The sequence below is a fragment of the Malaclemys terrapin genome, chromosome 3 (genome assembly GCF_027887155.1).
Source record: "Malaclemys terrapin pileata isolate rMalTer1 chromosome 3, rMalTer1.hap1, whole genome shotgun sequence".
Taxonomy (NCBI): Eukaryota; Metazoa; Chordata; order Testudines; family Emydidae; genus Malaclemys; species Malaclemys terrapin.
The window spans coordinates 120,497,986-120,516,024 of NC_071507.1; the positions used below are offsets into that span (position 1 = coordinate 120,497,986).

At 39.9% G+C, this 18,039-nt stretch overlaps 1 protein-coding gene across 2 annotated transcripts in view; it reads left to right on the plus strand.

Moving 5' to 3' along the window:
• Positions 1-6,846: 6,846 nt before the first annotated feature.
• Positions 6,847-18,039, plus strand: part of TRAPPC3L (trafficking protein particle complex subunit 3L) — a 42,698-nt gene continuing 31,505 nt past the window's right edge. The window contains exons 1-3 of one of the 2 annotated variants that reach the window (XM_054021465.1): positions 6,847-6,923; positions 12,268-12,365; positions 16,978-17,077. In XM_054021465.1, coding sequence (XP_053877440.1) covers positions 6,882-6,923; positions 12,268-12,365; positions 16,978-17,077 — 240 coding nt within the window. In that variant the 5' untranslated portion in view covers positions 6,847-6,881. Of the gene's footprint in view, positions 6,924-12,051; positions 12,103-12,267; positions 12,366-16,977; positions 17,078-18,039 lie in introns of those variants that run through there. The other variant, XM_054021466.1, reaches the window with a different exon arrangement.

Here is an 18,039-nt window from a genome sequence, read left to right on the forward strand (position 1 = left end):
GCAGTAAGGACATTTGTTTAAAAAATGTTTTTAACATGACAGTCTCTCCCCTAAAGTGAAGTCAAATCAACTTTTCCCTAGAACAGTTAAGGTACCAGACTAATAATGTGGAGCAGTTACGTTTATTTTTAAATTTGCCGAATTAGTCATGTAGGTCACAGATACATTTACACTACAGCTAATTAATTCTTGTAAAAGCCAGAAAAAGTTTCTCACACAGAATTATCAAGTGGTAACATACTGCATCTCACCCATTGATTACGTCTTATATGCAAATCTTTGAGTCTCCAAAATCCCTGCTTTTGTTTGTTTACAGATTTTAAAAAAACATACAAAGTCATGCTCACTTAGATCAGTATTTTAGCACAATCCCTACTCCTGGCTCCTGTATACGAAGCAGAATATGGCTAAACAATAATCTTCTATACATAATGACTGTTTATCAACACACAGTCCAAGTGTTTTGGCCAGAGCCACAATGACTCAGTGGTATAGATGCAAATAGAAGTCAGCTCTCCTGACTCCCAACCCAGTGTATTATCCACTATTCCACACTGCCTCTTTACATTACAGGCCCTAGGCAGGAAGAATAGCCCTTGATCCTGCAAATACTTACACACATGTTAACTTTAAGTATGTGGCCTCAGTTGGAACACTCATATACTTAAATGTGTTTAAGTCTTGGGGCTATAGATTGTATACTTAGAGAAACAGTGTAGGAAACAACCTATGACACATGCAGGAAGCTGCTCTTATTGTAACTGTAGTGTTCAGAGGCCACAATCAGGATAAAAGCAGCAACTATACAAATGTATGAAGATATGAGTTCTGCCCTGAAGAGTTTACTACACAAGCTCCTGTGCTTGCAATGCATTGTGCATGGACAAATCTGTGCATAACTCGTGGTAAGGTCAGGGCCTAAAAGTAATGCCCCTTCTAGCACTGTGATCCAGTGAAATGCAAAATCATTAGCTACAATTACTAGTGGTACAGAAATATACACTGAAACATTTGGGAGCATTCTGCTAGCATTATTCTCTGTTGTAAGTACACAGTTTGTTGTATATGCAGCTCAGTGCTAGTCAACACACAAAGCTAATACTTCTTTAATGCCATCTGCAGAACTTGTTGCCAATACCTTTTGAAGCTTTATATTCTCCCAATAGCACATGATTTCCACCTACTGTATTTATAGATGAAAGACAATTCATGCACCACTTGAATTACATTTCTACAGGGTTCCCCCCTCCCAGGCTCGCCCAGAGGATTCAGGGGGCCTGGGGCAAAGCAATTTCGGGGGCCCCTTCCATAAAAAAAAGTTGCAATACTATAGAATGCTATATTCTCGTGGGGGCTCCTGCGAGGCCTGGGGCAAATTGCCCCACTTGCCCCCCCTCCCTCTGGGAGGCCCTGCCCCCCTCCCCGCCCCCTTTGTGATTAGGAAGATCAAACCTCTCTGGCTTCTCCTGCATTGTTATTTTATGATGATCTTCCATTAAGCTTCAGCTCACTTTAAAATCTTCCATTGATTTCATCTGAGTGCCCTTTGGACACACAATTTTCTGTTTTGTTTTTTAGGTGAGGCAGGCTTTCCCAAGCCTTCATTCTTTCACTCAAAAAATACATTTGATGTAAAATTGACAAGAAGTCCATCAATAGGAAACTCAAGACTGTTGAGTTAGGCAATCTGTACACACAATAAGACAACTTTGTACTGCAGCATTGTTGCTGTGTAGATATTTTGTTTTTTCATTCCTTTCATGCTATTTTGTAAATAATATTGCTGGATCATCTTATTCAGGAATGACTTACAAAACACAACTCAGCTCCGAAGCAAGCCATTTCAATTATGGCTGTTTTAACAGTTATTCATATTTCCCTATAAAAGTAAGAAAGTTTTGCTTCCTTCTAAGTTTGCTTCCTTCTTGCTATTCTTCAAAATTGGTCCCTAGTTATGGCGGAGGGATTTTCCTTTTACACATCAGTTATGGCGATATGAGGATATTGGGTCATGAAATCACTAACAAACTAATTTGATGTCCCTACTCTCTGGTGTGTAGTGGAGGTGCTGAGCATCATTGCTTCTGTGAGCTGCTGGAGTGACAAGGTAGAGGAAGGATAGTCCAGAGGGCTAGCCTAGGATTTGGGAGATCCATGTTAAAGTCTGTGCTCTACCACAGCTTCCCGTGTTTATCTTGGGCAAGTTACTTAGGCCCAGATCCCCCAAAGTCTTTTAAACATTGCTCTTCTCGGCTCTGTAATGAGCAGCATTCCCTAACTGGACAATCTATTACAGTATCATTGGTGTGGGTGGATGGTCTGATGCATGACTCAACCATTTTTTGAGCTTTGTCAGACTTTTTTTGGGGGGGGCGGGGTTAGGAGCAGAGGTTTGGACATAGTTTAGTGCTCATGAAGTGTGTTGGACTGGCAGCCCTGGTGGCTGATGACTGAAATCCTCCACAGACCATTACAGTATAGGCACTGGGCAGTGCCAGCTTTCTCACACTGGCTTGCCAAATTGCTTTAACCCTGTTCTGGAGAGCCCATACCTAAGAAGTCGTATGTTCTCCATGCCAACCTTCACCTCTCTACTGGGACTGAACTTAAGGTGCCAGTTAAGGGATGCTTAATAGAGATGCTTTAATAGAGATGCTTTCATAAGGCAAACACCTGGTCCCTCAGAACTGGCTCGAATCTACCTCACAAATCAGACAGACCTCTAACAACGGAGGGTGAATACAAACCAGCAGCAACCTAAAATTGAAAGGTGACATTATCCTATTACCAATCACTTGAGTCATTTAGTTCCCAACCTGTTTGCATAACATCTTAGCTATTGTATTCATCTAACGTTTGGAGAGCTTTCATAGACACAATGGACTTCTGCATAATGAATTTTTCAACTTCATACAATGTATTTTTCCAACAAAACAGAGATTTCTGACATGTGTTATGCACTTGGTGTACATTTTTCTCCTGCACAATTGCAAGATAAACAATGTAGTTTGAAAGTCATTCATCCTTTTATATGCAATAGTATCTGTTCACGTGATGCTCTGGAGTATCTTGTGCGGATTCAATTGCAGGATCTATTATATTTAGGATAATTTTTAGGACTAGCTTTTAAAATGAAATACAGTTCATTTTCTTTCTTTTGTGGTGGGAGAGAAGTTTTGATCTTGTGCCCAAAGATAAGCAGGCACAACTGGGAAACAGTTCCTTTCAGTAGTTGGGGTGAGATTCTACTACTGAAAAACAAACAGTTTTATGAACAGTTTTAATACCTGCCTTTATAACTTACTGAATGGATGGTTATCTAGTGTATTATCTGAGCCATCACATTTGCCTTTAACACTTTCATTTACATAATTCTAGGGCCATTGTGACAAAGCCCCACAAAACCATGGGAGTGCACAGTTAAAGATGGCAGAGACTTACTAAAGCCTATTCTTTCCAACACCAGGCCATGATTTTGTGCAATATGCAAGCTGTTAAGGTGACTCCCATTTTGCATAGCAGGATTTAAAAGTCTGCTTTTACATTTCCCCCTTATGTCTTCACATTCCTATTTTTGTTGGCTTGTGACATAATCTTAAGTGCTTTTTGTAAGTAAATTATGTCCATCCCCTCCCTCCAGTAATTCACAGGGTTTTGTTTTTTTTTAAACTGTGTGCATTAAAACAAAGTGTCTGCTGTCAGAAATCTTTAGCTGTAATGTTACTTTAGGTCTGGATCCAATAATGAATACAAATCAAATAGCACATCTGATGCTGAGGTAGCTTTCTGAAACCAGTGCCAAAGTGTTTGCAGAAGTGGGAACTAAGTAATTTCCCTCTTTTCCTCTTCACACTCCCTGGCTTAGCAGCCCAAGTATCACCCGGATCAGTCAAGCCAACCCAGAACCACCGTGCAGAGGAGTAAAGGGCCTGTATCTCCTTTATTCCCAACAACAGAGGATTGTGTATAGACACACAAATATATATTCATACATATTGCTGTCATTACAATTTTACAATATAGTTCAATATTAATAACATTTCAGATGTATTGTGTTATAACAGAGACTTAACAAATCATAAAATGATGAGTTTTGTAACTTAAATACATTTGATAGATTAAATGCAGATTTTCATATCAGGTATATGTGCAGCAGATTTTATTAAGTATCACAATCATATAAGAAAGGGTATTTTCCCCCAATAGGAATTCTCCTCCCACCTCCTCCTAAAAACAGTTCTGAACAATAGAAGGGAAATGTCTCTCCCAATTTATGAAATAACCTGCTGTTCACATTCTGCTTTGTGACTAAACATTGTAGATATTGGTTTTGCTTAATGCTGTCTACGCAGTATATTCAGCTAAACCTTTGCATAAAAGATGAGGGGAAAAGAGACAACTAGGAATGAATGGGTAATGATAAAATTAATTTGGATCTTTTAACTCATTGTTAACTTTACTGATTTCTAATCAAATGGAACATTTTCACTTATTTAGACCCCAATCCAGTCAAGCACCTAAGCATGTGCTTAACTTTAAGTACATGAACAGTCCCGGTGTCTTCAGCAGGATTATTTACCTGCTCAAAGTTAAACATGTACTTAAACACTCTGCTGTATCAAGGTTTATGCACTGAAGCCTTCCAGATGGACCAAGTACATTCAGGTCATTTATATATGTCATTCCCTGTATAGTCTGAGCTGGGGAAAAAGCTAATGTTGAGAGACACACAAATAGTGCAGGTTTAAAGTAGACATTCTATTAGTTCTTTGATTTGTCACTGCTTACAAGCTTACTTTATTACAGTAGTTAACAGGAATTAAAGATAATGACATATACAGCAAATAAAAGGCCACTGTTAAAATAATATATTTGTAATATATTTTTAAATGTATCTCTGTGTGTTTCTCTGCAATGGGAGTTAGGCAACTAGGCACCCATTAAGTGCCTATCTGCATCTTTAGGTGCCCAAATTCTTTTAAAAATCCTGCCCTAGATCTCTTTTGAAGATGAAACTTAGGCATTTTGAAAATTTTACCCCTAATTTACTTTTAATTTTTTGTTGTTTTTTTAACGAACTTTCCCTCACATTTCCAACCCTACAGGGGAATATTTACTTGCCTCTTAACACTGGATTGAATATTTTAGAAAATGAATTTGTGAAAACATTTTCATTCATAGTAGTTTAGATAGCACCACCCTTTATCTCACTGGAGTCAATGGGACTATTTGTTGAGCTAGATACTACTCACCATAAGTGCAGGTAACAGAATCTGGTCCATTAAGGATTATAACCACCCTGCATATTTCTAAACATATGTTTGACCATGACCTAAATTTGATCCTAAACTAAATTCACAAAATTGACTAAATTAATCTGTTCTGGTGCAGGAGGATGCAAATTGCGTGCCCCTCTATGCCATGTAACATATCTCAACAGGGCACCTGCTGCCCAGGTGAAAGGGAAATACCCTACTGCAAGGGGGGATATTGTTTACAGAAGTGCTTTCCCCAGGGTCCCTCTGGAATGGTGGTTGAAGCATGAAGAGGCATACAAATGTTTAGCATGTCAGGCACATAAATACTTTGCTACAACAGTGCCATGTGAATGCCTATTTTCACGTTCTTCAGGTGACATTGTAAATAAGAAGTGGGCAGCATTATCTCCCATCAATGTAAACAAACTTGTTTTTCCTAGTGACTGGCTGAAGAAGAAGTAGGACTGAGTGGACTTGTAGGCTCTGAAGTTTTACATTGTTTTGTTTTTGAATGCAGTTATGTAAAAAAATATAATTCCACATTTGTAAGTTACACCTTTCCTGATAAAGAGATTGCACTACAGTATTTGTATGAGGGAATTGAAAAATACTGTTTCTTTTGTTTATCTTTTTTACCATGCAAACCTTTGTAATCAAAAATAATAATATAAAGTGAGCACTGTACACTTTGTATTCTGTGTTGTCATTGAAATCAATATATTTGAACATGTAGAAAAACATCCACAAATATTTATAATAAATTTAAATTGTGATTCTATTATTGTTTAACAGTGCAATTAAAACTGCAATGAATCGCGACTAATTTTTTTAATCTGGTTAATTTGCGTTAATCGCATGAGTTAACTGTGATTAATTGCCAGCCCTACTTTAAATCTTATTAAAATATGTAAAATCTGTTTGACCCACACAAGGTTGTGTGGCCCTCCTGTGTAATCAGGTTGGGCACCACTGCTATAAGCTATAGGAGGGGTGCCTTGGGAGGAGGGGTGCTATAGGAGGGAGCACCTGCATCTACTCTCTGGGCAGTCTTTCTAACTACCAGGCCCTTTCAATGGTAGCCCAACAGAAGCTGATAGAGTCTGCAGGTGAATATAGCTCCTTGATTTTATCCTTGAAAAGAATCTAAAGAACAATTACTTTATTCAACAGTGTCTTATATTTGAGTTTTTATTTTCCACTGTGGAAGCTTTTGTTTGACTTTCCAAAGCATGAACAATAGACCACCTTTGTTATCTCTCAGATCATAAGAATTTAGAATCACTTGGTGTTGCCTGGCCTGATTTCATACAGAGAGATCCGGCTGTTGTGTATTTGGATTACAATTCATTCTTAGGCATGGAGCAGCTATTTAGATGGTTGTACTCGGAAGCAGATCTGTTGCCAATCAAATTTCTCCTGAAAGGTTTAATGCTTGTAGTAAATAGGAGGAGCATCAGCAACAGCAGAGTGCAGCGAACAGATCTAATGCAAAGACAGAACAGAAGAGAGGAGAAAACTTTAGGAAGGGTGAAGAAAGAAATACAGTTACTATAGGGGAACATGCTTCTTAAAGGAAAAAAGATATAAACCAATGATCATACAGTTCATCATTATTCAAGCAACATGTCACGGCCAACGAACAGAAGACAAGATAATCACAAAATAGTAAGGCTTATTTAAATATATAAATAGTACTGCACATGGAGTTATAGCTAACTATTGTTTTATTGAAGTGTAGTCATGATGGTAGACTAGCTAGAAAGTAGAGCAGTGAACCAAATTTTAGTAAGTCTATGTACCGAGGGATGAATCTGTCAATTTTAGAATGGCTGCACTGAAGACATTTATGGCTTCAGTGAAAATATTAACCCTCTTGTGAGCACCCAATGCTGTGACTTAAAAGAGAGTGTTTTTTGTTTTAATTTCTTACAAAATCAGATCTTGATATTAAAAGTACTTGTGAAACAATTGACATTAACATTTGCTATAGAAACATTATAATTTCTCCTGACTGTGACTGTGATATGAAATGTTTTTCAGCCAGCCCTGGTCCGGAACATGATTAATCCTGATGGCAGAACTCTGCCTTTGTTTTGGGGACAGCAGAGCAGTATCAGTCATGCACTTAGCATGAGCCATTCTGCAATTGCAAGGACAGATGGTTTAGGCAGGGCTGCAGCATATGAGCTGCCCACCTGGAGAACTAAATATGTCTCCTTGCTGGCGGACCACACCCTCTTGGAGCTGTGTGGTGCTTGGCCAGCACTGAGGCCAGTCCTCTTTCCTAGTGCTTGGGAGAGATCCTACTCTCCTGCTTGCATGAGAGGGACAGGAAATAGTGCACCTGCACTTCACAGGGTAGGAGCTGGTCCTTAAGGCCAAAATCTGCTCCCATTGAAAACAATGTTAAAACTCATACTGATATCTATGGGACCTGGATTTGTCCCATAATGAGGAACTATTGATTGCACAATACAGTATTACATCTAGTAGGGGATACACAGACAAAATGATGCCTTTTGCTGTTCCAACTATTATGCTTGTTCAGTATTTTGATCAAATGCAGTATCTGTGAATATTCTCCTAATATTCCAAAGTCCACTTAAAGACTTGACATGGGAAACTATCCCTGAAGCATTTCTTAAACTGCATGAGCATTAAAAAAAAAAAAAAGTCTGTCGCACTAAAGGTCTGGAAAACCAATGTTGTCAATTATTCTCTAGTTCTCTGACTGTGGTTTTAAGGGGTAAAATAGCCAACTGTTGAAAACCTAAGAACACTTGGCTCTAACTTTTTGTTCAGGACCCTGCCAGCCAAATGTGCATATACAAGGATGTTCATTTTTGGATCTCCCCATTAATTAACTTTGCCCAGAATTACAGATTGGAAGTTTCCTTGTTTATGTTAGGAACTTAAGGTGAATTGTCTGCAGTTCTACCAATCCATTTTTGATATGATATAGTTTTTAAAATTACCCTTAATGGGTGCTAGTTGGCACAATGGCGTAGGGCACTAGCCTTCTATTTTGAAAAATAAGGCTTTGGTCATCAATGAAAATAAATTTATCAGCACTAGTCTAGTCTCCTGTGAAAAGGTCTGGATAACAAGCCCACCACAGGATGTGCCCAACTAGTAGCCTCTGCTCAAGATCAAAAGAAATGGGGTGTTTCAGATCTGAAAGGAGATGCACTGGCAGAGTTTCATGTTGTTCTAAGCACAGCTCTTGAGTGCACCAGTCAGTATATGATCTTTCTCTTTCATGCAGACAAGTAAATTAATGAATAAATGGAAGCTTCTGACTAAAGCTAAAGGGAGCATAGATGAAGGATCTGATTCAGCAATGAGCTCCCCATAGGCTGCAGGCATCCACTCACACTGAACTCTTTGCAATCAGGATTTAGACTCCAAGTAGACATGATTAAATTAACACTGCTGTTGACTTGCATCTGAAGAAGTGAGGTTCTTACCCACGAAAGCTTATGCTCCCAATACTTCTGTTAGTCTCAAAGGTGCCACAGGACCCTCTGTTGCTTTTTACAGATTCAGACTAACACGGCTACCCCTCTGATACTGCTGTTTTGTAATAATGCAATTTACTTCTTCCCTTACACGTAAGCCCATTGACAGACAGTGTGGTTCAGTGACTAGGGCACTGACCTAGGAGTCAGAAGAGTTGGGTTCTGCAACTAATCTGCTGTGTAACCTTACTCAAGTTGCTTCTGTTTCCTCTTTTGGCCGTTGTCTTATTTACAAGTTCTTTGAAGGAGTGACTGTCTCTTAATATGTGTTCGTACAAAGCCTAGCATAATGGGGCCGGAACTCAGGTGGGGCTGTTAGACACTGCCATATATAAATAAAATGATACTAATTCCCATTGAAGCCAATAGGAATAATCAGGTTATATGGCAGGAAGGGCTTGATCCTGTTTGATTGACTTACGTGGGAACAAAACTGAGCTCTGTATTTTTATGGGTCAAATGTTCAGTGTCCAGTCCAAGGATAGTAAAAGGGGTATAGGTTGGGGCGAGCAATAGACGTTCCAGGAGTAGGAAAACAGAAACCTTTCCTCCAAAATGGAGTGCAACCCAAGGAGGCCAGTCTAGTGCCTGTGACAGGAGGATCCATGTAGATACATTGGCCTTTTCCCCTGTCCTGTTCCAAACACAGCCAAATGCTGGGGTACACTCTCGGGATCTGCTCCTTGCCCAAGGCTGCTAGAATCCAGCTCATGCACCAAGTCTATTGTTTTCAGGCACCACAAATATTTGTCTGTCTCCAAACCATTGACAAAGTCTGTCTTAAAAGAACTCCTGCCAGGGTCAACGTTTTTCTTTATAAGAATGAACTAACCAACAATAAAAATGTGACACAGATATGAGAAACCTAAATAGCAGAGTAGGACAAAAAGAGACTATTTCACCTTGGCTCCAAGTACCAGCTGAGACTTTTTAATTACTATTATTTAGATAATTTGTATTGTGGTAGCAACTAAGAACCCTAGTCCAGGACCCCATTGTGCAAAGTTCTGAGGCTTATTCCTGCCAATGTGATTTAAAATTTCTGTTTAAAGTTTAAACTGCATTTACATTTCAGTCACATTTTGCTTCTTTATTTTAACTTTCCATCAACAGCCACATAAAGAATTGTGTGAACCCTTGTCATTTTTCTTTACTTCTTTTTATCTTGTAGGACTGGCATTTACCAAGCATCTCATCCTCTGCATCAGCACATCACATGGTATGCAACAAATCTAGATTACTGTGTTTCCTACCATTCCTTTGGACTTTTCAGAAATTCACGTGAAGTGCAAGGTGTTTCAAATATAAACAAATATCATTTTCATTAAAAAAAAATCATCAGAACTTTTCCTCCAGGGCAGAATTGTTCTGCTTTTTCTAAAGGCCCCACAAAACGTTACATTTGATATATTTCACAAAGTCCTTTACTAATGAAGGAACAATCCAGCAGGTGGAATTTCATTCTTGCCAGAAAGTGCTTGATTGTGATCCTGTTTTACTCAGCTGAGCAGGGTTGAGTAAGACCTCAATTGAATAAGAAAGACCTAGCCTGATTCGGGGTCTGGATCAGGTGTGATGCACTCGTCCCTGCTCTCTCGATATTCCCCTCTATGAGCAAGTGGCTGGGAAGAGCTAAGCTCCACACTGCCCCTATTCACTGGCTAGAGCAGAGAGCCAGTCAGAAGGGGGGAAATAAATTGCACCCTTTCAAGGATGGCAGTAAATTGCACCCCCTTCCCCCAACCCAGAGCAAAGGAGGAAATGTGTCCCAAAGGGGCATCTCTGAGACACTAGGTCTTCTGGGGCTACTCACAGGTTGGTACCATTTACTCACCAGCCTGTACTCAGGATTGTGCCTAAGAGCACAATCTAAGCCCTTGACTACACACAAAAGTTGTACCACTTTAACTGCAGTAAAAAGGGGGGCAGCCCCTTACTGTGGACACAGTTATATCAGTATTAACATACTTATATCAGAATAGTTATTCCCATACTGGTAAGGGAATAAATTGTACTGGTAAAGGCAGCTTTATACTGATATAACTGCATCCACACCAGGAGTATAACTATTTTGGTTAAAAAAAAAAAAAAAAGCACACCCCTAACCAAATTTGTTATACTGGTACAACTTTCAAATATAGATCAGGCCTAACCGTTAATTTTCTTTTGTAATATGTACACTTAGATGTACAAGGTGGCAGGAACCCTTATACTTGACTTTACCTGGCCGTATTGTTCGGGTATGTGTCTGAGCAATCCTGCTTTCTTCCTAAGAGCCCAGGTATGGTTTTAATAGGGAAGTCTCTCAGTCATGGAAGGCCCCTGATGCCTTGGTGTAAACCAGCAAGCACAGAACCCATGCTTTGTAGAATTCTGAACATTCTATAGTGAACTGTATGGCTCCATGGAAACTGGGTGTTGGTGTCTCTGAGTTTGTCTACACTGGAAAAGTGGTCAAAGTTAGGTTGCATGTTGTAACTAACCTCAGCCTTTCCGCTAGTGCGGATGCAGGTTAACTCCTTCTACCTCAGTTTAGTAGGTCAAGGTCCACTTTTCCTAATATACGTACATTCTCTGGGAATAACCAGATCCCCTTGAATATACCATCTCTTCCTGGCCAGTTCATACATTTGCCTTCCTGCCTTGTTGATTTGACATAAGGATTTTAGAAACAGATAGCATTAGCAGAAGGACAGGCTTCTGTCTTAAAAGTGGAAAGTATTAGATATATTTATTTGTGTGACAGAAACTGTGTAAGGATAAAACTCTTCAATTCAGGAATCTGGAGGTGCAATAGCACTAAGAATGGAATAAGAGCTACTGATGAAAAGAATTAAAAATATTGGCCTCTTATTAGATATCTGAAAGAGAAGGGGAGGACTCTGGGACTGATTCTTATCTGCTTCGCCTTGTCATTTACACCTGTGTAGAACAAGTGCAAAGTGGGTGTAAAGAGCTACTATTATTCAGCTTTGACCGCTTTCTGCATCTTTTTTGCATTCACTGTGCACAGATGTAAATGACAAGACTCAGAACCATTGTGCCTTTTTATTGCAATTGAATCTCACCATCCAAGTTGCTTTTACTCTTGTGAAAGACCTAATAATGCATTGCTTCATTAATTCTGAATGCCATTAGACTTGGATTTACTTTTTTGCATTATAACTCTTCTTCCTTCCAAAATTAAAACATGATGCTATAGTCATAAAAAAGAATGAGATTAGAAATACCACAGTCTTGCAAATGGTATTCCAGGCATGCATAAGGAGGGGCGCCTGCACAGATCCCTTGGCAATACTGGAGCCTAAGCGAGGCATGATAATAAAGTAAGGTATACTGAACCCACACCCTGGATATCACTGGCTGTGTGTCCATAGACAGAAGGTTCCTATAAAGATAAATGTTGGGCTTTTTATTCCAAGACACCGTATGATCCTAGTTTGTTTCATTCTCAAACCATATCCATGCTCATTTTTCCCTTTCTTTGACAGAGCAGAGAACTCTTTGTGCTCACCTATGGAGCTTTGGTAGCCCAGCTGTGTAAGGACTACGAAAAGGATGAAGATGTGAACAAGTATCTAGACAAAATGTAAGTAACAAGTTTATTCTGCATTACACATCCAGCTTAGCATTGGTGATGTCCACCTACCTGTATATTTTCCTCCACCCTCTTATTGTCTATTATTTGCTGAATAACAGAACTGTGTTTGGGACCATGCAAAGTACAAATGAAGACAGAGTCCTTGACACAAAGGAACTTACAATAAACTTTATCACAAGATGGTTCAAGAGAAGAGCCCCGTGTTCTGTGCAGGCTCCTAGAACCCATCAGACCCCCTTTGATGATTGTTTTCCATGGACAGTCTAGCAGATAAGTTGAATGGCAGGAATGTTCACCATGGCAATGAATTTTAAACAAATAAGCTCTTCTGGGGCAGGGATGGTCTTTTTGTTCTGTGTTTGTACAACACCTAGCACAATGGGGTTCTGGTCTATGACCTGGGGCTCCTAGGGAGTACCATAATAGAAAACAATACATAATAATATTGTAGAAAATTTGCCAGAAGCAATTTTTGAATTAGTTATCAACAAAACCTGATTCTAAGACTTAAGCTCATCCATTCGGAAAACAGAAACATACCATGTGACCTACACATTCAATCAAAACAACTAGAATTTTGAATATCAGACACACAATAAACTGCTGGCAAACAAGTTACAGGCCAATAGTTATTCACAACAATTATTCAAGACAGCACCCATTTGAGAAAACCGTGATCTACTCACAAACAGAAAAAAGAAACAAAACTCATGGAATCAATCACTTGATATTAATGCTTCGCCCAGCCCCAATCAGTATCACGTATTTCAGCACACTCTGTGTAGGTTCTTTGCAGGTTCTGTGGTAGAAATAGGAAAAGGTTCATGCTGGGAGGTGTGGAGTTCTACTTTACTTCTCTCCTACTACATGAGCTTTTTTCCTACCAAATTATATTCTTTTCCATTTGATGAACAAACTCCTCCCTGGTTTAACACCACTGGTTTACCACCATTAATACAATTATATAAATTTAGCCCCTAGTGTTTTTACTGAAGTTTTTGCCAACAGGGCTATTTTGGTTTACTTCTCTGCTTATGCAGCACCATCAGTGAAGATGAAAGCACGGCAGCTTTGGAAGCAAAGTTTATAACCTAGCAGGTCCTATACACATAGATATAATAATACGGCTGTTGTGTTTCTGCTATATACAGGTTGTCAGACAGCAACTTGTCACTTTAGTTTACAGTTTGTTTTATGGATCCAAAGGTTAAACTTAAAAATAACCCGAGCACTCTCTTGTATTGGTGACGTACATATTTTAATAAAGGCTAATGCAATATTTACTAGTGCAGCTAATGGTGATACTTAGCTAAATGTGCCAGCAATAACTAAATATTTCATGGCTTGCCGGTACATCACACAGTGTTATTTTGAACCTTAGTCTTCCAGAAAGCTTTTTGTTATAACATGGCATTGGGTACGGTATAACTTTTAGGCTTCTTGTTATAGGACCTGATCTGAAATCAATGGAAAACTTTCCATTGACTTCAATGGGCTTTGAATAAGGCCCATAATGAACAGTGAAAGAGATTCAGAAACAATTAAGTTTAGATGGATATGGAAAAAAAATCAATAAAAGCATTTCTGAGCTTGGCCCAGGTGCTTGCATTTACATTCATTAACTTTTCCTTCTACAAAGCCTCCTGTACAATATTTGCCATAATTTAGGAATAGTTACAGAGCCTCTCTGTATTTAATAGCCAGTATTATCTTCAGAAGGCTTGCAGTGAATTTAAAAAAAAACTATTTTATTTGGAGAAGGATTTTACAAGCTTTCATCCTTTTTACATTGTCCATCTAATTTTTCTGGAATTTCAGTTGTGTGTGAACAGTTTAATTGAATTTAAATTTGGTTAACTGCAAAATGCATTTTGCCTAACTGCAACTAATTTTGTGCAGAAGTTGCATAACAGACACTGTAGCTATTCTTTTATGGTGATGGGAGATCAAGAGGAAGGAGCATATTACTAGGAAAAAAGAGAGAAGAGAAAGTAGAGAAGGAATTTCAGAGGAGGAATGAGAGAAGAAAAGGGAGGATAAAGAGAAGGAGAGCAGCAGAGAATGGGGAGAAGGTATATAATGATAGAAGAGGGACAACGGCGGAGGGACACAGAAGAGAAAGAGATGCAGGAATGGGAGGACCTACTCTTCTCTTGTGTGAGCCATTTCAGAGAGGTTGCAGGGGACAAGACCTCTGCAACCTGCAATTTCTGTGGCAGGCAGATAAGTCAAGATGCCCAGGACAAATTGGACTCTGGCCCCACCTGTTGGGCAACCTAAGTTATGTGACCTGATGGGGAAGTATCCGAAGAAGTGGGCTGTAGTCCACGAAAGCTTATGCTCTAATAAATTTGTTAGTCTCTAAGGTGCCACAAGTACTCCTGTTCTTCTTTTTGCGGATACAGACTAACACGGCTGTTACTCTGAAACCTTTTTTATCAATGAGAGACTACTGAAGTACCCTTAATAAATACATTAATACCACAGCCATGTCAAGACTCAGGGAGTTTCAAGTCTAAGGGGCAGGCTACCATGTTCCCTTTGTTCTTGTAATACATAAATTATAGTTTATTGCAGGAGCTCACACAAAACACAACTCTCTGAAAACCTCAGGCAAAATGGCTTCTGCCAAGCTTCCTAACCAGGTAGGCTGGGCTCAGCCAGTCATGGAACTAGGAGACATACCATGCAGTGCTAATATACCATGGCAATGAACATGATAAAAAAACCTAAATAGAACAAAATAGAATGTGACTACACTTGTGATCAAGTCCAACATTGCAGAAATGAACTGCTTTAAACTGCAACATTTTCACTGTGAAGGTCAGTTAACTGGGAACATTTTATTTATTGGTTTCTTCAATTATTCTGTAATTATTTGTTGCTAACTAATCTATTGTTTCACACATGCTTCAATGAACCTAAAGTAGGCAAATTTCACTCCAAGCAAATGTCATGAAAAGCATGAGTCAGTCCCTCAGACTATGCATGGGTATGCCAAACCACCACACTTAGGGCAATGAGGCTACTACTAAGTTCCCTCTAAGCTGCGTGGCCGCACGGCAGTCCAGCAGTCTATCAAGTGCCGTGCACTTCAGGTGCCCCTCCCCGCCCCTGCCATGCTGCTCCTGCCCTCTGACTTGGAGCCCCTGGCCAGCTGCTCCTGGGAGCCTCCTGCTTGCTGTGCAGGGTGAGGAGGGGGCGCTGATGTCAGGGTGCCCCCTCCCCACTCCCACCCATCCCTGTACCCCATCTCCACAGAGCAGGGTGGGAGGACAGGACAGGGTTCAGGAGTGGGATGGAGGGAGCTTGCTGGCAGTTGCTGCGGTGTCTGAACAAGCAGGCTTCAGACTGGTGAGTGCTGATCTACTTAAAAAGGCAGCGTAGTTAGAGGGGCAATGCATCTCTCTCTCTCACACACACACACACACACACACACACACACACACACACACACACACAATGTGTCTCTGGCTCACACACACTGTGTGTGTATGTCTGTCTGTCTCTCTCTCACACACACACTGTGGGTTTCTTCTCTCTCTCTCTCTCTCTCTCTCTCTCTCTCTCTCTCACACACACACACACACACACACACACACACACACACACACACACACAGTGTGTCTCTGGCTCTCACACACACTATGTTTGTGTGTATGTCTGTCTCTCTCTCACACAGAGACAGTGTGTGTGTCTCTATCTCACATACACAGACAAAGTGTGTGTCTCTGTTTCCCCACCCCCATACACAGTCTTTCACATTCATCTCCCAACACATACTTGTATCATTGTTGTTGTTACTTCTTGATACTTCTTTCAAAGTGTGTTATTTTAGTTTTTTGACTGGTCTATGCATTTCATAATTTTTATTTCTCTCTTACACTAAAATTTAATTCTTTGAGTAGTGCAGTCTAAAATACCTAACCTGTCCTGGCTGGAGTAATTATCCCTATGGTAACTTTTTAAAAATATATATTATATCTAGGTTTTTTGTTTCTACTGGTGGTGCACATTCACACATTACTTTGATATGGTGCACATAACAAAATTCATTCTGCACATGGATGGAAAAAATTAGAGAAAACATTGGTTTACTAGTGTCATCACATTCCCAACTGGTCAATCTGTATGCTCAGTGTGTAATGGCCTTCTCAGAGGAACCCCTTTAGAGATCCTACTTCAGAGAATGACATGGGGAAAGATGGCACTAACCGTGGTTAGGTTTTAGTAACAACAAGATAGTAGGACCTGATTCTCATTTACCTTAAGGCCACTTTATACCACTCTAGTTGTACAAAGAGGCCCTAAAATGGGCATAAATTATATCTGTGCAAACTTTAAGACCCCTTTATATGACATGAGGTCCAGGCCTACTTTACACTGCCAGCGTGATGTAAAGTGGCCTTAGTGTATATATGATCGGGCCCAGTAAAATCTCCACGTCTCAGAATACTACTTCATTCAGGGGCCAGAGCATTTTTCAGACCCAGTTCATGCAGCTGCTTTGCACAGAGAAAGAGTGAGACTAGAGAGAGGCATGAGGGGAGGAGACGAAAATTGTTCATCTTTGCATGTAACTTTCTTTTCTTTGTCTCAGGGGCTATGACATTGGTATAAGGCTGGTTGAAGACTTTTTGGCTCGCTCTGCTGTGAGGAAGTGCCGTAGCTATTCTGAAACTGTAGACGTGATTGCACAGGTAAATAAGATTAAAGTAGTTAGACTCTGGTATCCTTTGATGTCCTCAGCCTCTGGAAAGACAATACTGGCCTCATCTCCTACCAGTTCATTCCAAACCAGAGTTAGTCCATCTACCAGTATGCTTAACTCTCCAGTCTGAAATGAAGGTGCTGCAAAGTAGAAGAACAGGACAGTGTGGTGTTCTTCATATTAACACAAGCTCTCCTGGTGTTAACCAAATCAGTTCCCTTATTTAGAACTTTTTACACCCAGCTAACAGCACACAAACTTGATTCTGCTCAGAACAGCAGCAGCAGTTCTGGGTCCTGGCCTGATGAGCTCTCAGTGTGCTGTGATACTGTGTGAACTGTCAGCCTTTGAGCTCTCCCACTACATTCAAAATACTAGTAGTAGGTCCACGCAGATAGGACAATGGAGTTCTAACCAGGAGCTTGATACAGCTAAACGCTTAAGCATGTGCTTAACTTTCAGGAGCAACCTTCCCATAGCTCCATTATGCAGCACTGGGTTTTACCTATATTTTGATGACTCAGTGGGGCTAAGTCTCTTGAGGAGACATTGGCTTCCGCTTACATAGCATCACTGATGTTTTATTTCAGCCCAGAAATGCTTGAAAACAGGAAATTCAATATAGCAGGTCCATATTCAATCACTAACCTTTTAGTTGGATCCTAAAATTAAAAACACATGGTACTAAGTTTCCACAAAGGAGTCATCATAGCCAAGTACTGGTTCAAATAGGTACGAATTCAAATATCTACACAGCGGGATGTTAACCATATGAGATTATGTGAGTAAGGCAAGCAGGACTTGACAGCATGAATACATTGTCTTTTATACTCCCACATAGAATGCAGTTGTTTTATCATAATATAAAGTTACAGTTAACAGCTTTTTAAAATATATTTAACAACAACAACAAGCACAGAGACATCTGTCAAAGGTCATACTCTAACACTC